Source organism: Bison bison, unplaced genomic scaffold, assembly GCF_000754665.1.
Source record: "Bison bison bison isolate TAMUID 2011002044 unplaced genomic scaffold, Bison_UMD1.0 scf7180017864452, whole genome shotgun sequence".
NCBI classification, from domain to species: Eukaryota; Metazoa; Chordata; class Mammalia; order Artiodactyla; family Bovidae; genus Bison; species Bison bison.
The window spans coordinates 9,361,475-9,384,394 of NW_011495014.1; the positions used below are offsets into that span (position 1 = coordinate 9,361,475).

Consider the following 22,920-nt stretch of genomic DNA (forward strand, 5'->3'; position numbering starts at 1 on the left):
CGCACCCACAATGTATGAGGCTTTCCTTTTCTCTACATCTTCTCCAACATTTTTTGTTTCTTGCCCATTTGATAACAGGCATGAGGTGATATCTCATTGTAGTCTTGATTTGCACTTCCCTAATAACTAGTGATGTCAAATATCTTTAATATGTTTGTTGGCCGTCTGTCTATGTGTCTTCTTTGGAACAGTGTCAGTTCAGATCCTATGCCCATTTTTAAATTGGGTTGTTTGGTTTTTTGTTTTTGAAATGTATGAGTTCTTTGTATATTTTGAATATTAACCCCTTATAGGATAAATGATATGCAAATATCTTCTCACATTGGTAGGTTCTCTTGTTGTGTTGGTAGTTTCCTTTGCTGTGCAGAAGCCTTCTGGATTTATACAGGCGAGTTTGTTTACTTGTGCTTTCGCTTCTTTTGCCTAAGGAAATATATCCAGAAACATTCTAAGACTGATGTCAGAGAACATACTGCCTATGTTTTCTCCTAGGAGTTTTATGGTTTCAGGTCATAGATTCAGATTTTGAATCCATTTTGAGCTGATTTTTTAATATGGTACAAGACAGTGGTCTAGTTTCATTCTTTCGCACATGGTGGTGTCCAGTTTTCCCAATGCCATTTATTGAAAGGACTATCCTTTCTCCGTTGTATGTTCTTTGTTATAAATCAGTTGCCCATATATGCATGGCTATATTTCTGAGCTCTCAAAATTATGTTCTTTTGATCTGTGTGTCTGTTTTTCCTGCCAATACTATACTGTTTTAATTACTCTAGCTTTGTGATATAATTTGAAATCAGGGAGTGGTTACCTCCAGCTTTGTTTTTTTTCTCAGGATTGCTTTGGTTATTTGGGGTCTTTTGTTGTTCCATATGAATCTTGTTTGTATAAAATTTTGTTCTATTTCTATGAAAAACATCACGGAGAGACCTTGAGAGTGTTGTGTTGTGTGAAATTAGTCAGACATATAAAGACAAGTACTGTATGGCTTTACTCATGTGACATATTTAAATAAACAAATACATAAACAGCAAAACAAAAACATAGATAGAGAACAGAATAATGGTTATAAGATGAGAAGCAGGAAGAGAAGTGGGTGAAATGGCTAAAAGTGGTGAAGTGGCTAAAAGAAGTCAACTATATAGGAACAGATGGAAACTAAAATTTGGTGGTGAGCACGCCACCAAATATAGAAGTTGAAATATAATGTTGCACACATGAAACTTAGTTATAAACCAGTGTAACCACAAAAAAAGTCTGCTGGTCTTCTGTCATGGTTTTTGGCTTAAACTTTATTCAGATCTCTTTCTTATTCTTTTAACGCTTTCTTGTGTTATTCAGAACTTGAATAATCAGATCTCTTGAATGGAAATCTGTCAAAGAAACATAATTTTGGCTACTGTTAGGCAATGGAATTCTATTCCAGACCCCGCTGAAAACTTACAAAAAATACTATTGAGAATTAAAAGTTTCAATAAATTTGTCTCCCAGAATACTGACATTTGGAAGCTAATGGCTTCTGTGAGGGAAAAAGTTGTCAAAGTGTGACTGTCAACACCAGTCCAAACAGTCTGATGATGCATTTGAAGGAATAAATGTTGCAGGATTTCTTTATGCATCAATTTTCTTTAATAACAAGTAATAGAGGATAATGAGTTATGGATTCAGTTGTCTGCTGTCTCCACAATTTTTTGCTTATCAGTAATGTCAGATGTGCAGTCCTTTCTAATTTCCAAGCTTCTTTTTCACTGTGAGTGCTCAATATGCCTAATTATGATTGCTGATTTCCTAAGACCTAAGAAAGCTGTACTTTGACATCTGAAACTCAGAGTAACCAAATCTGAAGCATTTCTTGAAATTTCTGTTAATATTGTTTCCCTTCCCTGAAAACTAGCAGGTGTAAACAGTGGACTGGGAATAGTGAGGCCCACAAAAGGGCTTCCCAGGTGGTGCCAGTGGTAAAGAACCTGCCTGCCAATGCACGAGACACAAGAGATGTGGGTTTCATCCCTGGATTGGGAAGCTCCCCTGGAGAAGGGAATGGCAACCTGCTCCAGTATTCTTGCCTGGAAAATTCCATGGACAGAGGAGCCTGGCAGGCTATGGTCCATGGGGTCGCAGAGTCAGACACGACTGAGCGACTGAACACACAACACACACACAAAAGTGAGTCAGAAATTTGTAATCAAAGTGCTTGGTCTAGTCGGGGAAATAAGAGTTGTACAGACACAAACATAGTGGGGAATGTTATTCCCAAATGATCTCTGGGTTTGGTAGCTAGTGGTTGGATGGGACTAGGGAATTTGCTGACAGGAATAAAGTAGGATCGTCCCTCTTGAAGATAAATCCCACACAGTCTAAAAGAGCATTCTTTCTTCTCTGTGCCTGCCCTGCACCTAATTAGTTTATTTTGATTTTGTTTTACTAATAAAAGGGGCCTACCAGTGGGGGATTCAGTTTGCTCATATTCACTAGATTTTGTTTGGGAGTCGAATGTCCTGTGGCTCTGTCCTTCTCAGGGACCTCTAATCATAGATTGATCCCAGAGCTATAAAGGAGGACCTACAATCCCCAGAGCAGGAACAGCACATTTCTATTCTCCTCAATTTGTCTCTTCCCTGAGAGACTGCTCACTTTGACCTCCGTTGATAGTTGGCCCAAGGCTAGGACATGTCTAGGTCAGGGCCCCTGCTGGCTGTGGCCTTTCTGATGTTCCTCTCAGATGCATGACCATTATCAGGCCCTACAGTTTCTCACTGTGGGGAGAGGAATAGAAATACAGAGTCATGTCTGAAAAGGGGTATTGGGGATGGTCAAGAATATCTAGTTCAGTGGACTTGCCCATTGATTAGACATAGGGACTTAAGCTAGCAATCATCTTTTTGTTGATGGCAAAGACAGGCAGAGACAGAGTCTCAAATTAGTCCACACCCGCTTCCCTGGTGGCTCAGACAGTAAAGAGTCTGCCTGCAGTGTGGGAGACCTGAGTTCAATCCCTGGGCCAGGAAGATCCCCTGGAGAAGGACATGGCAACCCACTCCAGTATTCTTGGCTGGAAAATCCCATGGATGGAGAATCCTGACAGCCTACAGTCCATGGGGTCACAAAGAGTCAGACGTGACTGAGTGACTTCACTTTCTTTTCTTTTCTTTCTACCAAACATTCCTCCAAATGTATCATAGCATTCCTTGCTTGGACTAGATGAAGGAAAAAAGTCCAGCTCCAAATTGTCCAGACCATGTAAGAAATCCCAGACCAGGGAAGAAATCCCTACCCTTTGCATTTGCCCAACCAGAGCCTTTCAAATTTATCACATCCACAGAAAGACACACACAAACTTTTGAGCACTGGTGTTATCAGCATAGTCACAATTTTAAAATCTTATGATTCTCGTGAGGAATAAGGCATGAGTCATCATCAATACAGATCACAAATAGAACATGGTGATGAAGTAAACAGGAGCCTGACACCTTCAAAACATCATTTTGTTCCATTGTAAATGTTTACTTTTTGTGTGCAGGTGAACAATAGGATTATTCAAAGGAAGCAGTACGGTTATTCAGAATTCCTGCTGGGGGATATCTGAAAAGGTTTCATGGAAAAGAGGACATTGAACTTGGGATAGATGGGAAGGGTTGGTCCCCTATATAGTATCCCTGGTTAGAAATGAATGAATGAAAGGAATTCTGAATGTCAGGTATGGTTAAATCTGGAGTACCATATATATGTCATAATTTCCAGGACTGCTTTAGGAATGCTGGAAAATCAATCCCATTTACTAATAAAGAAAGATGTACATTAGATTAAATCCTCAAGGTCTTGCTGTACCAGTGCTGACAGCCCTTGTTTATGCTAACAAGGTGAAAAAAAAGGAAAAATCCAGAGTTCCCTTCAGCATTCTCTTCAAGCCATCTACTCAAACATCCACCTCTCCTTCCTTAGTAGAGAGAGTATCCTTATCTCTCTCCGTGAGAAAAGTGAGGTTAACCCTTAGTTTCTCACTATCACACTTACAATTTTTTCTCTATCTATGCTGTTATTTCTCCATCTGGTTCAATGTTAACTACTTCCTCCAAGCTGTTTGTAATCTCATCAACTGTTTATTCTCTTATATTTTTATCAAAACTCTATGGACTCTTCCCAAATAGGCTATAAACTTGTTTAAACATCTACAATTAAATTTTTTTTCCCCTGGATCCTGAACCCCTGCTTCTATCTTTCACAGTGAAGCTCCTGGAAAGCATAGTGTATCCTTATATTTCACCCTTAACCTCATATTTATTTCTCACTGGAGTGATAATTGGTCTTCTGTTCCTACCATCTTCTTCCCAGAATCTTCATTCTATTTTTTTTCAATACACATGGACCCATACAACCATGGAAGAACTGAACAAGCTAATGGAGAAGCTGAATTGGATTAACTTAGCAGCCTTTGGGTTTCTCAATAGACAGAAGTTTTGTTGCCTGTCAGCATCATCTGCCTTTGTTGGATACAGTCCCCTACAGGGTTCCTCCCTTATAATCAAGACCTGCAGATGTTTTGCTAGTAGTATAAACTTAAGTCTGGATTATTAATAACACATAATTTTGTCACTTTTTAAACCTGTGTAATTCTTACAGGAAAAGAAGGCATTGCGAGAATTTTCTGGATTGGTCTAAATCAGCTGTACTCTGCTAGAGGCTGGGAATGGTCAGACCACAGGCCATTGAACTTTCTCAACTGGGACCCAGGTAACTGCCTGCTCTTCCATTTACAAAGCATAAACTTCAAAAAAAAAAAAACAACCTTCCCACTCCCTGGGAGCTTATACAAATTTCAGACTCTCAGAAGAATTTTTTTTTCCTTGAACCCTTCTTTATTGTGATTCCATTATAGCCAAGTTGACCCCCACAATGGGCAACTGAGCATTTGTCCCTAATCTTTAGAGTGACCCTGCATCTTTAGGTAGGAGCAGAAAGAGCCCCACTCCACAGCCCAGGAACCTTTCTGTGTCCCTGAGAGGACTTGACATGTCCATGACTGACCCATATTGCATTTCATCTGCAGCTTAACTCTAATATGGCAATAATTCAGTTCAGTTGCTTAGCTGTGTCTGACTCTTATAGACCCCATGGACTGCAGCACACCAGGCTTCCCTGTCCATCACCTACTCCTGGAGCATGCTCAAACTCATGTCCATTGAGTTGGTGACGCCATCCAGTGGAAATAATTCCTCATTCTCAAACTCCTGAAGTCTTCTACTGCAGCACCCAAGTACTGACAACATAATGGTTATATTTTCATATACAAATAAATATCCTTAAGAAAATTTTATAGTGAATAAAACAAAACCCTAGTTAGTCAAAAGCTTTTCACCCTCCCCAAAAAAGGTTTGCTGCTAAGTCACTTCAATCGTGTCCGACTCTGTGCGACCCCATAGACAGCCCACCAGGCTCCATCCCTGGGATTCTCCAGGCAAGAACACTGGAGTGGGTTGCCATTTCCTTCTCCAGTGCATGAAAGTGAAAAGTGAAAGTGAAGTTGCTTAGTCGTGTTGGATTCTTGGCGACCCCATGGACTGCAGCCTACAAGGCTCCTCTGTCCACTGGATTTTCCAGGCAAGAGTACTGGAGTGGGGTGCCATTGCCTTCTCCAAAAAAGGTTTAGATATCTTTTTAAAAAATAAAATCATAGGCTTCTGATAAATTGTAGAATGTAAAAGTTAACACTAACTTCACTACCAAAGTATTCTACATACATATAATAAAAATGAGATATGTGCAATAGAATACCAATTCATTGGCATTTCAGTTAATAGATTTTTCTTAGTAAATAAATTCTCTATTATCTCAGTAAGTAGAATCTTTAAAGATAATTTAATCTTAAAGCCTTGAAGGCGTAGCAGAATCATAAATTAGCATTTTATTGGGTAGGGTAGCAAATTAAGAACTACTGACCACAGGATATGACAGGCAGATTGGTTAGGGGCAGAGGTTTGGTTTTTGGCTTTGTTTTTTTAGTTAGCTACAACATATCAGAGTATTTCTACTCCTGTGTCCTATATTTAAGAAGACATAGTTAAACATGTGATTGTCTATTGCAGCTTATACATCTCAATGTAGTTAAAAGTTTTAACTATTTCATGAGTTCCAATAAATAAAGTTAAGAATACAAATTATTTTTTCTAACCACCACTCTTGCCCTAACCTTCTTCTTTTAACTCTGAAAATCTTGCCATTTCAGATGTGCTGATGACACCTATCATTGGCAGATCAAGCTGTGCAAGAATGGATGCTGATTCGGGTCTGTGGCAGAGTTTTTCCTGCGAGGCTCAACTGCCCTATGTCTGTGAGAAACTGTTAAATAGCACAGTGGAGTTGACAGGTACCTTTCTCACTTCCTCCAACAAAGGTCTCAAAATTAGTTTTGTGAAATCAAGCAAATCCATTTCAGATACCTGTTTCCCCCTTTCCTTCACATGATACTGCCAATGCAGGAAGGTATTTGATATTGACCCTGTGGTTAGATATTATAAACTATACATGAATAAAGCTTTAGCTTGCTATATGCTCATAAGAAGGCAGGGATATTCTAGATAGGAAATATAGTTCTCTTCACAGGTGGCTGTTCTTTCTCTGGAGCAGTGGTTCCCCAGACCAAGAGCATCAGCTTCACCTGTACCTGTTAGAAATGCAGATTCTTAGGACGTACCCATATTTACTAAATGAGATACTCTGAGGATGGGGATCCCCAACCTGTGCTTCCAGGGCCTTCCCTGGTGGTCAGGTGGTTAGGAATCTGCTTCCCAATGCAGGAGACACAGTTTTGATCCCTGGTTGGGGAACTGAGATCACACATGCCATGGAGCAGCTAAGCCTACACACATAACTAGAGAGTCTGTGCACTCCAACAAAAGATCCTGCATTACCCAAGGAAGATCCCACGTGCTGCAACTAAGACCTGCCACAGCCAAATACATAAATAAATTTTTTTTTAAGACTCTGGATTTAAAAAAAAAAAAAAAGTTGCTTTGAGAAAAGAAAAAAGCCTTCCAGGTGATTCTGATACACTCTTAAGTTTGAGAGCCACACTCTAAGGAGAGGTCTTATATATGACCTGCCTCTATGGGGAGTGAAAAATGATGGACATAGGAATTGTCCTACAATGCCCACCCACCTCTCTGCTTTACCAGGCTGATGCTGACAAATGAGGTAGAAAGGAGAGGTATAGATGGACAAAATATGTGCGCAGAGGTGTTTTTTCCCAGGGAGTTTGGGAGTAAGAGAGACACAGGACAGCTGAAACTTCCAAGGTCCAGAAAAGTTTGAGAAGTGTTCAAAAGAATGGAGGAAAGAAATATCCTTATTGTCTTGCTTGGGGCCCACCATATACCCGGTATTTGATTAAATCCTCATTGAGTACTTAAAACTGGGAGAAGAGGTTTTAAATTGTCTTGTGGTTTAAAGAATGTTGAGGGAAGAGAATAAAGCATAAAATTTCTTATCATCCAAATAGGAGCATAAAGCTGTTCTTTTAAGATTAAAAAATAATAGGGGAAAATGAACAGTCATCTTCCAAGTTGATTCAAACCAAATTTAGTCCATACAACAAAAGGCATAGCAGAAAGGACAGCACCAATGAAAATAAACCAGGGTGACTTATATAGATCAAATAAATATCCTTTAGTAGCAATTATTAAGTAAATCATGATGTTTCCACATGATTGAACAAATGCATTTATTAACATAACTGTGCCAGCAGGAAAATACAAAGAACAGAACAAAATCATGTTTACTTATCAATGTAATCTTGTAAAAATATGTATTCATAGAGACAAAGACTATAATATGAAAACAATTATTTTAAGTTCAACTGTGAGTGTTTTTCCCTCTGTTCCTTTATTATAATTGTAAAATATAATAATAAGTGCTATTTCAGAATCTTAAAGTTAATTGAGTTATTTTACAAGTGTGAGAAGGTGAACCTGGTTTTATCCTTTAGTAAAAAACACACTGTCCACATTTTGAAGACGTGTTTTCTTATAACAAACATTCCAAATGGTCCAAATCCATGAAGCTTGAATAGCTGAACTACTTTCTAGTTCTGTTAAGAGGGGTAGATGTATTCTTTATGGTTTATACCCCGCTCTTTTTCTCTAATGTTTTTGACCATCACTTAGCTAAATTTTATTGTAGTCAAAACAAAGAATCCCCCTCATTCCATGAGGCCTGTAGGACTAGTAGAGGGCAGGAAAGAAGAGGTCCAGAGATGCTCTTTGCTCTTTCCCTTCACTGATGCCATTTCGTGGATGTGAAATGAATAAATGTTTTATTATGTTCCTTAAATCTCTGCTTGTTTGTTCAGCCATGAGCATGAATGTACATTCCCTTGCTAAGCTGACCATACCTGAAAAGGAAGCTTAACATTATAATCTCTCAAAGGCAGAGACTGGAGGGGAGCATCACAAAGCCCATACCCAGGAAGAGATTTGTCAATTACTGACTTACCCCACACTTTTCTTCTGTCTACTAGGACTCAGGGAAATCCCTCTATAAATAGTCTATAGCCAGCCATATAGCAAATTTGTATCACTCTAAAGTCACATTATTGTCTGAATCCCTGCAGTCACTCTTATGATGCTGTGCACTGCATAAATTCATGTCACTGTACCATCTAAAATCCCATTCTTCAGTTTTCCAGAAGCCTTATGATTCAGGAAAGAATTTGCAATGTTATTGACTCAAAATAGCTGTATCTTTACTGGAATATAAATAGCTTCTTTTCCTCCAGATATGTGGACATACTCAGATACCCACTGTGATGCTGCAGACTGGGTGCCAAATGATGGCTTTTGCTATCTGCTGGTCAATGAAAGTGATTCCTGGGATAAGGCGCATACGACATGCCAAACCTTCAGCAGTGACCTCATCAGCATTCATTCTCTAGCAGATGTGGAGGTAGTTGTCACAAAACTTCATAATGGGGGTAAGTTTTTAAGATATCCTCTTAAAAAGAGGTTTAAAACATTTTAAAGTATCCCTGTTTTCAGACTCTTAGAGAGAATGAAAACCTTACAGTTTGATCCAATTTTGATCAGTATTATCCAATAGAATTTTCTGCCATGATGGAACTGGCAGAAAATCCGTGTTGTCATTCAATAACCACCAACCACTTGTGGCTTTTGAACCCTAGAAATGTAGCCAGAGTGACGGGAGAATTGAATTTTTGCTTTCATTTTAATTGATTTACGATTTTAAATAGTTGCATGTAGCAAGCAGCTACCAACCTGATGGTACAACCACTGACTGAATAATTTCCCTCGTCTCATAAGCTAAATGCTATTTAAATTCCTCCCGACACTTAAGTGATGATTACCTCACTTTTATAATTATTTGGAAGCTAAAAAATGAACAAAACACCAGAGAGCCAGTATTAAGGTCTGCTCCTACGATTCACCCACAGTAATAGCACAACTGAGAGACTTCACTTTGACTTTTCACTTTCAGATACCTGTGTTCTGTGCCAGCGTGGTGCCAGTTGTTTGACCTGGCAAAGCAGTACAGTCATTCAGTGATGAACAATATTCTTATTCTAACTGAAATATCTATGACTGTTAGTAGAATTTCATTATTTCTCATAAAGCAAGGTTTATCTAATTCTATGTATTCATAGACACAAAGACTATAATATGAAAACAATTATTTTAAGTTCAACCTACAGATCGTAGTACAGCTAGCTGTTCCGCCTGTGTACCCTGCCTGCATAAGTGACCTGAAAAGCCCTCTTCATCAGGCCAGCCTAACATATCAACATTGTTACAAGCTAATTACGAATATCACTTTCCTGAATTTAAAGAAAAAGAAATACCATCAAGACTGCTAATACCCCTTATCAAAATGTAAAAATCAGCAGTAGTTTCCATGTGGAAGTATGTGACTGAGTAACCAAACAAAACATTTTTCTTTTAGATGCTGAAGGGGAAATGTGGACAGGCCTGAGGAATATAAACACACCAGCCCTATTTCAGTGGTCAGATGGTACTGAAGTTACTCTAACTTACTGGGATGAGAATGAGCCACGTGTTCCCTATAATGAGACTCCCAACTGCGTTTCCTATTCAGGAAAGGTAGGAAACCTCCTTGGATTTATTTATATCCTTACTGTTATACCTGATAATCTTATAATCAGGTGACCTTCATTGGAATATTTGTATTTAAACTAGGAAAGAAAATAAAAGGTAATCGAACTGTAGATTATCTTTCTAGTAACTGCTGAGAAAAGGTAAATAAAGCAATTACTAAAGAAGCAATCCAATTCCTGTCTGAGAGTATCTGCCCTGGTGTGAAAGAGATGAAGAGAATCTCTTTTGGAGCTGAGATTCTTGCGCCAAATGGTTTCTGAGAAGCTGCTTTCTCTCAGTAATATTTAGCAGGTAGCCACAATCTAACCAAATACCATTGTCTCATGTTCAGGTCAAGTGTTATGGAAAATTCTGAAAGAGATGGGAATACCAGACCACTTGACCTGCCTCTTGAGAAACCTATATGCAGGTCAGGAAGCAACAGTTAGAACTGGACATGGAACAACAGACTGGTTCCATATAGGAAAAGGAGTACATCAGGGCTGTATATTGTCACCCTGCTTATTTAACTTCTATGCAGAGTGCATCATGAGAAACGCTGGGCCGGAAGAAGTACAGGCTGGAATCAAGATTGCCAGGAGAAATATCAATAACCTCAGATATGCAGATGACACCACCCTTATGGCAGAAAGTGAAGAGGAACTAAAAAGCCTCTTGATGAAAGTGAAAGAGGAGAGTGAAAAAGTTGGCTGAAAGCTCAACATTCAGAAAACGAAGATCATGGCATGCGGTCCCATCACTTCATGGGAAATAGATGGGGAAACAGTGGAAACAGTGTCAGACTTTATTTTTGGGGGGCTCCAAAATCACGGCAGATGGTGATTGCAGCCATGAAATTAAAAGACACTTACTCCTTGGAAGAAAAGTTATGACCAACCTAGATAGCATATTCAAAAGCAGAGACATTACTTTGCCAACAAAGGTCTGTCTAGTCAAAGCTATGGTTTTTCCAGTGGTCATGTATGGATGTGAGAATTGGACTGTGAAGAAAGCTGAGCACCGAAGAATTGATGCTTTTGAACTGAGGTGTTGGAGAAGACTCTTGAGAGTCCCTTGGACTGCAAGGAGATCCAACCAGTCCATCCTAAAGGAGATCAGTCCTGGGTGTTCATTGGAAGGACTGATGCTAAAGCTGAAACTCCAGTACTTTTGCCACCTCATGCGAAGAGTTGACTCATTGGAAAAGACTCTGATTCTGGGAAGGATTGAGGGCAGGAGGAGAAGGGAACAACAGAGGATGAGATGGCTGGATGGCATCACCGACTCGATGGACATGAGTTTGGGTGAACTCCGGGAGTTGGTGATGGACAGGGAGGCCTGGCTTGCTGCAGTTCATGGGGTTACAAAGAGTCGGACATGACTGAGAGACCGAACTGAGAAGTGAAAAAATGATTTTATTAAAAATTAGGCCCAATAAACATCTTACTCCTATAGAGTTCATGAATGTTTATTGAGCATATTTCAGTTAAGAGTCCAGGATAAGCAATCTTTTTTTTAATTTATTTTAATTGGGGGCTAATTACTTTACAATATTGTGGTGGTTTTTGCCATACATTCACATGAATCAGCCATCTGTGTACATGTGTTCCCCATCCTGACCCTCCCTCCCCTGTCCCTCTCCATCCCATACCTCAGGGTCATCCCAGTTTACCAGCCCTGAACACCCTGTCTCATGTACAGGATAAGCAATCTTGAGCCAAAGGGACACAGGTGTCTCTATATTTTTGTTTTTAGCACTTTCCTGTGAACTGCTGTTTAGGAGGCTGATTGTATCACCCAAACTTCTAGAGAAACTTAAGTGAAAGCAATAAATTCTAGGGCTGTTTAGAAGTGTTTCACTGGAAAAGATGATTTTCAGTTCAGTTCAGTTGTTCAGTTGTGTCTGACTCTTTGCGACCACATGGACTGCAGCATGCCAGGCTTCCCTGTCCATCACCAACTCCCGGAGCCTACTCAAACTCATGTCCATTGCATCGGTGATACCATCCAACTGTCTCATCCTCTGTCATCCCCTTCTACTCCCGCCTTCAATGTTTCCCAGCATGAGGGTCTTTTCCAATGAGTCGGTTCTTCGCATCAGGTGTCCAAAGTATTGGAGTTTCAGCTTCCGCATCAGTCCTTCCAATGAACATTCAGGACTGATTTCCTTTAGGATGGACTGGTTGGATCACCTTGCAGTCCAAGGGACTCTCAAGAGTCTTCTCCAACACCACAGTTCAAAAGCATCAATTCTTTGGCAATCAGCTTTCTTTATAGTCCAACTCTCACATCCATACATGACTACTGGAAAAACCATAGCTTTGACTAGATGGACCTTTGTTGGCAAAGTAAGTCTCTGCTTTTTAAAATGCTGTCTAGGTTGTTCATAGTTTTTCTTCCAAGGAGCAAGCATCTTTTAATTTCATGGCTGCAGTCACCATCTGCAGCAATTTTGGAGCCCCCCAAAATAAAGTTTCTCACTATTTCCATTGTTTCCCCATCTATTTGCCATGAAGTGATGGGACCAGATACCATGATCTTAGTTTTCTGAATGTTGAGTGTTAAGCCAACTTTTTCATTCTCCTTTTTCACTTTCATCAAGAGATTCTATTTCTTCTTTGCTTTCTGCCATAAAGGTGGTGTCATATGGGTATCTGAGGTTATTGATATGTCTCCTGGCAATCTTGATTCCAGCTTGTGCTTCATCCAGCCCATCATTTTGCATGATGTACTCTGCATATAAGTTAAATAAGCAGCGTGACAGTATACAGCCTTGACGTACTCCTTTCCCGATTTGGAACCAGTCTGTTGTTCCATGTCCAGTTCTAACTGTTGCTTCCTGACCTGCATACAGATTTCTCAGAAGACAGATCAGGTGCTCTGGTATTCCCATCTCTTGAAGAATTTTCCACAGTTTGTTATGATCCACCCAGTCAAAGGCTTTGGTGTAGTCAATAAAGCAAAAGTAGATGTTTTTCTGGAATTCTCTTGCTTTTTTGATGATCCAGTGGATGTTGGCAATTTGATCTCTGGTCCCTCTGCCTTTTCTAAATCCAGCTTGAACATCTGGAAGTTCACAGTTCATGTACTATTGACGCCTGCCTTGGAGAATTTTGAGCATTACTTTACTAGCATGTGAGATGAGTGCAATTGTGCAGTAGTTTGAGCATTCTTTGGCATTGCCTTTCTTTGGGATTGGAATGAAAACTGACCTTTTCCAGTCCTGTGGCCACTGCTGAGTTTTCCAGATTTGCTGGCATACTGAGTGTAACACTTCCACAGCATCATCTTAAAAGATGTTTTTAGAAAGGTATAAAGCTGAATTTAGAAGGGTGTCACATTTAAAAGGATATACAGAATATCTTTAAAAGAGTATGAAAGGTTGAAATGAGGTCCCACAAGCCACAGTGAACTGATGGCTTACCTAGATGGCTTCCAGTGTTCAAAACTGACCCTTATCACAACTGACTTTCTAAAATTTCATTCAAAGAAAGCATAGTGACTCAAGCCAAATAAATGCTAAGTAACGTATTTGAAAGAGAGAACTTTGACATCTGGACTGAAGTGGAGTTGGAAGGAAATTTTGATTCTACAATTCTTAGAGAGCAGTTATTCTGATCACTATCTTCTTACACATGAGGAGACTGAGACGGGGAGGTTAAGTGACCTGCCCAGAGGTATTAATCCGCGGACAAACTTTGGCTGTGTCCTATGGAAGGAGATTAGAACGCTGGCAAGTCTTTTTGGGCTGGGTTTTTCTCTCTTCAACTTCTGTATGGGTGTCCTTTAATAGTTTTTATTGTTACGCTTATAAGAAAATGAACTGCATCCCCATGGTGACCTTGAGGTAATGCAGAAGTAACAGGCTTCCAGTCTTGTTAGGTAGCATTTTCTAGGAGTATGGTCTCAGGTTTAATCACTCAGTTATATTCATTCTCTCTGCCTCCCTTTCCTCCTTTCCCTCCTCCCCCTCATCCTCCCTGAGAGTTGTAAGAAGAAATTATCTTGATTTAAAATAAGTCCAATTCTAAATATATGGAAAATAATTTCTCTCGTGAAAGAAATGATTTTCTGTTTTTTTAAAAGCTCGGTCAGTGGAAGGTCCAGTCATGTGAAGAGAAACTTAAATATGTGTGTAAGAAAAAGGGAGAAAAATTGAATGACACAAGATCTGATAAAATATGTCCTCCAGAAGAGGTATGTAAAATGCCTGTGTAAATTTTTCTAAGCAATATTACACCTTTTTGGTTAGAGATGGTAACTGAATTTAAACAGTTTAAACTTGGAAAACAGAAGAGATTACTAGCTTCTGTTCATTTACATTAGACCAAGCCAGAAGGCAGTGAATCACAGTATATCAGCATTCCTACAGAAGAGAAAAAAAAAGAGTTATAGGAAAAAGAATTACCTATTCATGAATTTCTATAAGAATACATGTGATTACTCTTCTCAATGCTGATTTTTTTTTTACTTCTACTCATATTATTCTTGTTCAAAAATAATTGAGCTAACAACTGTTATACTCTTAAAATGAACGAGGCATTGTGCTGTGCTAAGTCGCTTCAGTTGTGTTCGACTCTTTACGACCTCATGGACTGTAGCCCACCAGGCTTATCTGTCCATAGGATTCTCTAGGCAAGAATACTGGAGTGGGTTGCCATGCCTTCCACCAGGGGATCTTCCCAACCCAGGGATCGAACCCACCCTCTTATGTCTCTGGCATTGGCAGGCAGGTTTTTTACCACTAGCACCACCTGGGAAGCCCGAGAAAGACATTGAGGGTAAAGAAAATTAAGACATACCTTCTGTCTGACACGGGATCACAAGCTTATGGAGGTTATCCATGGAATTATATCCCACCCTCATCATGTGTATGAATTCCCTGGCCATGTCCTTAATTTCCATTAGTTGTAAGATGTTAATCTGTGTAGCAGAACCTTGCTTGTCACCAATTCCTGAAGACAGTGTGATGATATTTTTCCTCTGATTTAGGGCTGGAAGAGACATGGAGAGACCTGTTACAAGATTTACAAGGATGAGGTCCCCTTTGGGACCAACTGCAATCTGACTATAACTAACAGGTGTGACCATCAGTAAACACGTACTAGTGAACTTTTAACTCTGGGCTCCTTTGCCAAATAATCTTCCTTAAAAACAAAGTTCATCTTCAATTTATATAGTAATTCTGTCGTTGTAAAAACACCTACTGATCTGACTTTCATTTTATAGATTTGAGCAAGAATACCTAAATGATATGATTAAAAAGCATACCATGTCTCCAGAAAAATACTTCTGGACTGGCCTGAGAGATACAGATGCAAATGGAGAGTATAGCTGGGCAAGTGTTGGTGGAGTAAAGCGGGCTGTAACCTTTTCCAATTGGAATTTTTTTGAGCCAGGTAGGTGCCTTAGCCTTTAAAGCAGTAGAATACAGTGATGTGAGAGACAGCTTTCCTCCCAGATTTATTCTTCACTTACCTTTGAAATGTGAAGGAGATGATGGTCATCTGGACTAGTCTTTCTATAGAACCATAAATAGAAGCAGTGACCATGCCTCCCCTGTGAAATCCTCAGGGATTACCCAGTAAACACTGGAAAATTTGGTTCTCAGAAACCACCATCTAATGGCACAGAACTAGAACTGTCGGTGTGAGTTTAGTGTCTTTTCCATATAACTCTCAAACAAACCTGAAAGTCTCATCATGAGCACTTTACATTTTCACCTCTCTGCTTCTTAACTTCTTTCTCCAAAGTTGAATTGTGCTTATTTCTTTTTTTCTCAAGGGGTGATAATTAAGGAGGCCATGAATTATTTATTCTGAAAGTTAGTTTATCCTTCTTTAGCCTACAGAATTGACCAGAATGAGCCATAGAATCAGGACATTTGAGCTTCAGAATTCCCTTTGGATTTTATTTTTTATTTTTTTTTTTAGAATTGAGGAAACAGAAGCTTACTTGTCAAAGGTGACCTGATTATTGAACTAATAAAATCCTGATCTGATTTCTAAACCAATGCTTTTTAAAGGATTTTGACTTTGTTTGAGAGAGCAGTTATGAAGCATTTGACTTTTCTTCCTTTGAATTATTTATATTTTCTTATGTTTTGTACAGTGAATCATGAAGGCCATTTTTATAACATAAAACTTGGAGCATGTGAATGTATAGTTAAACACAATATTTGAGATAGAGAATGCCCACAAAATTTGTAATATGTGATCGTCAATATAAATATGAGTGGTATTGATAATATCAAAGTCGTCTTTTTACTTGTGGAACATGGAGGATACAGGTGCTGATCCTGGTTAAATTTTATCTTAAATTAGAATGTTCTAATATACAAAACACATGCTTTCTTTTATTGACACTGTTATATTTCAGAGTCAATGTCAAATTCTTCCTGGATAAGCCTCAGTGGTTGAAAGGGTGTTCAGGAAGTAAGCTATAATGGCTATTCTCTCAGTCTGTAGCCAGAAAGACTGTCTTTAAGTCCTCTTTATCTTTTCACTCCCAGATTCAGCCAGTTTGGTCTGTACTGGGTAAGCCATGGCAGAGGGTAGACTAGGGGAAGATAGCACACCCACCCAGGTGTGTTGTTTTTCCCAGTTTTTTCCAGTTCCTTGCTCCTCTTGCTGTCCCTGTGTTGCGAGACATGAGACTGAGTGGCTTCTCTGTGTGATGGGATGGAAGTCATCCTCGTTACTTTGCAATGTGTGCTCTTCTTGTCCTTTGCCTATATTAAGCAGTGTGAAGTCATGGGAAAGGGAGCATGGTATTTTGTTAGCAAATTTGGGTTCCAGTTCTGACTTTACCACTCACTAACTATGATTGTGGGCAAGTCACTCATTTTTCATCTGGAGATCGATCTGACAATACAAACTATCTTTTGATGTTGTAGTGAGTAAATACAGTTCTGGCTGACATAAATAGTAAACAAATGAGTGTTACCACACGCCTCCTTTTACCTTTATTGAACCAGCTCTTCCTTTGGATTTGAATCTGGGAGTGTTTTGTTTTGAGGGTTACTTAGTTTCTCAAAAACTGTTGCAAGTTGTTAGGCGAATACAAACAATTTAGATTATACAGAGCATCGTGGTGGTGTAGGGTTCAGCTCTACACACACACTGCCTGGATTTCAGTTCCTGGTCAACCATTTACTCACATGTGACCTTGGACACATCACTAATCCTCACGGTACCTCAGTCTGACAATAGAATCCTCTCTATGTGAGGATCAATTCATTTAATCCTCTTAGAATAGTACCCGGCAAGTACAAGCATGTCTTTGTATTACTGTCATCATTATTATTGTGAAAGTACATTTATTTCCTCCATTTTCTTTCCTATTCTCGTCTGCCAACTTGAATCAAATGAGGAGTGTAGGCACTAGAAAGTATTTGTACTTAAATGTTCAAATGTAACTTTCAGTTAAACTTTTCCATTCAACCCCAGCTTCTCCAGGAGGATGTGTGGTTATGGCTACTGGAAAGTCTCTTGGAAAGTGGGAGGTAAAAGACTGCAGAAGTTTCAGGGCACTTTCAATTTGCAAGAAAATGAGTCAACACTCTGAGCCCGAAAAAGCAGCCCCCAAGCCTGAAGACCCCTGTCCTGAAGGCTGGCACAGTTCCCCCTCAGGTCTTTCTTGTTATAAGGTAAGGTAATATTCTCATTCAATCCCTCAGTGAAGTCATCTCTCTCCTATCCTAGTCCATGTCCTTGCACAAACTCTGCTTCTCTGCAGACACATACATCACCTGCCAAAGTCCTTGTCAGAGTATCAGTAAACCTCTGTGTCAGAAAACCCATTTCTGTGTACACTCATATACTACCCAAAGGAGCAGGGCCAGAGTCAAAATGGTTCTTTCCTAGGGTTCTTTTGTTTTGGAAAGTTGGATAAGCTACATGCCATGGTGATACTTTGCTTATGATTCTCTTATCTCTCTAATTATTGTTGTCAAGTTCTGTCACTTCTTACAAGTCAAAGAATTTGTTTTAGAATTCGTATCAGCCAACTGTCCCCACAAAGAAATGATTTCATAATTTCATACTATCTCAAAATTCAGTGGCTATGACAACGCTTAGTCTCATGTTCACAGATCTCTGGGACAGATAGAGTTTGAATGATTGAATTTGGGCTTTAACAGTCAGCTCTGCTTTCAGTTATGGGTGAGCTGTACTGGCCTCCAGGCTATCAGTTGGGGTCTGCTGCTCTTCAATCTAGTGTCAGGCCAAAGGTGGAGCAGCTAGCAGGGGCTTATTCTTCTCATACTGAATTACTAGAGCTGGAAATGCAAGCCTAACCCAGGTAAGCATATTTTAGGCTTCTGCTCACTTTACTTTCACTGCTATCCCATCGATCACAGTAAGTCACATGGCTGAGCCCCAGGTCAAGGCTCACGGACTTATCCTTCACCCACCAGGAAGCCATGATGGCAAGAGTGTATAACTATATCACAGGGACTGAAAAATCAGGACCAGTAATTCAACCTACCATTGTGTCATCTGCCCCTCTTCTACTTTTGAAATGACTGTGGTTCATTTGGCATAAAATTAGTCATCACAAACCAAAGGAACAGTCCAAAGTGGCAAGTTTTGTTTTGCCATCTTCTGTAAATGTTCACACACCAGTGCAGTCTGCCCTTTGATTCTTCTTCATCAAAAGTAGTCCTGTACTTGTACAGGCCTCAGTGTATTATGTTCAAAATTTGCCGTTAGTGCCTTTCTTTGCAGAAATCTACTCCCAGAGCATTCATGTGTATTCTTTATAACCTTACTTCATTTTGTCTCTCAAGATTCTTGGACTGCAAGAGGACATGGTGTCATGTCAGAACAGTTCCCCAGCCTGGCTAAGGAAGGTTATCCCTCCAGTGACAGTGACTGGTGTCTGTGCTGGCCTCTGGTTGACACTCTGAGCAGGACCTGTCTGTGTCACAGTGAATGTGCCTATACCTCAGTCTACTACACTTCTAAGAATCCGTTTCAGAGACCCACACATTCAACTGTGATCGACTTTAAAGTTATAAATACTTTATGATAATATAAGAAAACAAATTAACATTATATTTTGTTAAGCTATTTCCTAGAGAAAGAATTGTAAGAAAGAGAAACTGGGAAGAAGCTGAGCGATTCTGCCAAGCACTTGGAGGACACCTTCCTAGCTTCAGTCACATGGATGAAATCAAGGAGTTTCTTCACTTTTTAATAGAACAGTTCAGGTAATGTTCAGGCAGCAGTTCTGATCTTTTAGAGTGAGATCTTCTATCCTAAATTTGACATCCTCTAAGTAACCTCCTGGAGAAGGAAATGGTAACCCACTCCAGTATTCTTGCTTGGGAAATCCCAAGGACAAAGGAGCCTGGCGGGCTACAGTCCATGGGATCTGTGAAAGAGTAGGACATGACGTAGCAACTAAACGACAGGTATTCAGAATTGACATGTTTTATTATCTAAAGGATCATACAGTGTTTTAACAGTCATTCAACATCAAGCATTCTTACGTGCAAGGTGCTATGAGGGATCAGAGCCTAGAGGGACAGAGTCACCACCCTTTGTGTAGTGTAGTGAAGTCCAACAGTGGGGTAGGAAAAATATGGTGGAAAAATCTAGAACATAGGTAAGGAGAGGCCATGGGAATTTAGAGCAGGGAGGAAGTGTTTCTGGGTGGTACATCTGGGGAAAATGTTACAAAGAACGATGGTTCTTAGAAAGTAAGGCAAGGGCTTCTGTGGTGGCCCAGTGGTAAAGAATCCACCTGCCAATGCAGGAGACATAGGTTCGATCCCTGATCCTGGGAAAATCCCACATGCCAGGGGGCAGTTAAGCCTGTGTGCCACAGCTATTTAGCCAGTGCTCTGGAGCCCAGGAGCTGCAGCTGCTGAGCCCATGTGCCACAACTGCCAGAGCCTGTGCTGCACAACCAGAGAAGCCTCCACAGCGAGAAGCCCACGTGCTGCAGCTAGAGAGCAGCCCCAGCCCTGCTCACCACAGCCGGAGAAAAGCCCATGTAGCGATGAAGACCCGCACAGCCAAAAATAGATGAACAAGTGTCATTAGTGTTTTAAAAAGGGACTATTTGAAGGGTGAGATGTGAGAAGGAGCCAGGGAAAACAGAATATAAGCAAAGGAACTGAGACCAGAGTATGCAGATATGGTGAAGGAAAAGTGAGCCTACAACATCGCGAGAAAATGGAATTTGTATATGAAATTGGAATGTCCTTTCTTGCTAGGGAAGGAGTTTAATCTTAAGTCAATAAGCAAAAAGCATTCAAACAAAAGCAAAGTGTGTGTGTGAGAGAGACAGACAGACAGACAGACATGGGGTAGATGCAGAATAATTAATTCTAAAGCTATTGCAACCCCTCTGGTAGAAAACTATTTTGAAGATGGGCAGTAAGATGGGACAATAAAGGAAGTAGTCTGAGATGTTACAAAGAAGGAGTCAATAAGCCACTATAATTTTGATGTTATGTAGGAGGAGGATTCCTGAATGGTTTTCCTGATGTTTTCAAGGGTAATGTGGAGAAATATGGGCCAAGTGCTGGTATCATAGGAGGAAATTTTTTCTGAAGCTCTGGGGCTGTCATGAGTATGAGGGCCTTTTACTTCATGATTTGTTTTTCCCCCTCACTCTTTGAACTGAAAAGAAGACTGAAATTTATAAATCTAGTATTCAGGGTATACCAGGCAAAATTATGGAAAAGAATCACCACCTGAATATATCTTAGTGAATACTTTCCTGATCATTTTGACTCAAAAAAAAAAAAAACCGAAACACACACAGCAAAAGTAAAACAGGTACCAAAACACAAAGAAAATCCAATTAGCTGCCTTCTCTAGGACATTAAATATAAGAAGGCATTTTAAAAATTGAGATCTAAAAAGTTTTGAGGTGGCAAATGTTTGATTGTATTGATTTTAGTTCCCAATTTAGTGGATTTTTCGTTTGTGAAGATAGTAATTGATACTATTTATGCTCCCCACTTGAAAAAATATGGGCTTCCCTTGTAGCTTAGTTGGTAAAGAGTCTGACTGCAATGCAGGAGACATGGGTTTGATCCTTGGGTCGGGAAGATCCCCTGGAGAAGGAAATGGCAACCCACTCCAGTATTCTTGCCTGGAGAATCCCATGGACAGAGGAGCCTGGCGGGCTACAGTCTATGAGGTTGCAAGAGTCGGACACGACTGAGCGACTAAGTGCACTTGAAAAAAATTTCAAAGACATATTCCAGTTGAGAGGTGAATAAAAATCAAAAACACATGAATTGGTATTTTGTTCTTAAGGAATTAGAAGGAAGAATACATAACATAAAAATATAGCTCCAGTCTAAATAATGCAATCTATGTAACTGAAAAATTTATCTTAAATTATCGTAAATTCTGAAAGAGAAACAATAATATTTTAATAAAACCAGTATTAACTTTGCTTAATACCAGAGTTTATAACTCTGTTTATAAATAAAAACTGGGATGTAAAGAGATAAAATGGTTTTGAAAAATTAAAGCATAATAAATACCTCATTTTACCTGGAAATTATATTTAGAAACACAGATGTTATATATTTTTAAAACTGTAAAGAGTATATTCATCCACCGAATATTTAATGGGTGAAAAGGCCCATATAGCAAATTGTAAAGGAATAAAATAACAAAGCATAAAGTCCAGCGTAATATTTAAAATGGATAACTAACAAGGACCTACTGTGTAGCACAGGGAATGCTGCTTAGTGTTATGTGGCAGCCTGGTTGGGAAGGGAGTTTGGGGGAAAATGAACACATATATGTATATGGCCGAGTCCCTTTGTGGTTCACCTGAAACTGTCACAACATTGCTGGTCAGTTACACCCCAATATAAAATAAAAAGTTTAAAAAAGAAAACAGAAAGCCCAAAGAAACAGCAGATCACCATAATCTTTTCAGTCATAGAGACCATATTGTATTTATATTCATCCTAGCCTCTGATACAATGCCATATTAAACAGACTGTAATGTCTGCTTTGGAGAAGGCAATGGCACCCCACTCCAGTACTCTTGCCTGGAAAATCCCGTGGACAGAGGAGCCTCGTAGGCTGCAGTCCATGGGGTCGCCAAGAATCTGACACGACTAAGCAACTTCACTTTCACTTTTCACTTTCATGCATTGGAGAAGGAAATGGCAACCCACTCCAGTGTTCTTGCCTGGAGAATCCCAGAGACAGGGGAGCCTGGTGGGCTGCCGTCTATGGGGTCGCACAGAGTCGGACATGACTGAAGCGACTTAGCAGCAGCAGCAGCAATGTCTGCTTAATACATGCTCTGTTAATGAGAGATCATTTGTTCATGCTATACTTAGACAGCATATTCTAAAAACTATTTAGTATTATAGCCATGGCTTGAAGCAAAGGAAGGAAGCAAGCCCATTTATATCAGAAAGTGATTCTAAAGCTTATTCTTTGAACACCTTTAGCTTTTTATTGCAGGGATTGACCTTTCTCAGCAAGATGTCCATTGTCTAGGTTGTGTTTTGCCTGCCAAGGAGTGAAGTCAGATTACTGCTCTACTTCTCACAATCTGAGTTCCACATCTCTGTTTGTATTTCAGTGAAAAGGCTTCAGGGCACACCAAATCATTGCGGCTCTAAGATCTTTGCAACTCTTAACAGCAGCCCACCAGGGAAAGCCATTGTGAAACAAAGATGGTTTTAGGATTAGCGAAGAAAGCTTTGTTTGCAGAGCGATTGCTGCTGTGTATGCTACCTCCAGTGAAGTGGCATGAATGGATTTGGATATAAATCTAAGGCTTTACAGACTAAGCACCCCCTTCAAATTGTGTTTATTAGCAGTTATTG

At 39.7% G+C, this 22,920-nt stretch overlaps 1 protein-coding gene across 2 annotated transcripts in view; it reads left to right on the top strand.

Annotated features, from left to right (window-relative positions):
• LOC105002404 (lymphocyte antigen 75) overlaps positions 1-22,920 on the top strand; it is a 125,060-nt gene that overhangs the window by 15,190 nt on the left and 86,950 nt on the right. For both annotated transcript variants that reach the window (XM_010858990.1, XM_010858991.1), the window contains exons 5-13: positions 4,621-4,731; positions 6,224-6,364; positions 8,771-8,965; positions 9,949-10,106; positions 14,187-14,297; positions 15,093-15,181; positions 15,330-15,499; positions 17,549-17,748; positions 19,169-19,311. In XM_010858990.1, the coding sequence (XP_010857292.1) occupies positions 4,621-4,731; positions 6,224-6,364; positions 8,771-8,965; positions 9,949-10,106; positions 14,187-14,297; positions 15,093-15,181; positions 15,330-15,499; positions 17,549-17,748; positions 19,169-19,311 (1,318 nt within the window). The remainder of the gene's footprint in view (positions 1-4,620; positions 4,732-6,223; positions 6,365-8,770; positions 8,966-9,948; positions 10,107-14,186; positions 14,298-15,092; positions 15,182-15,329; positions 15,500-17,548; positions 17,749-19,168; positions 19,312-22,920) is intronic.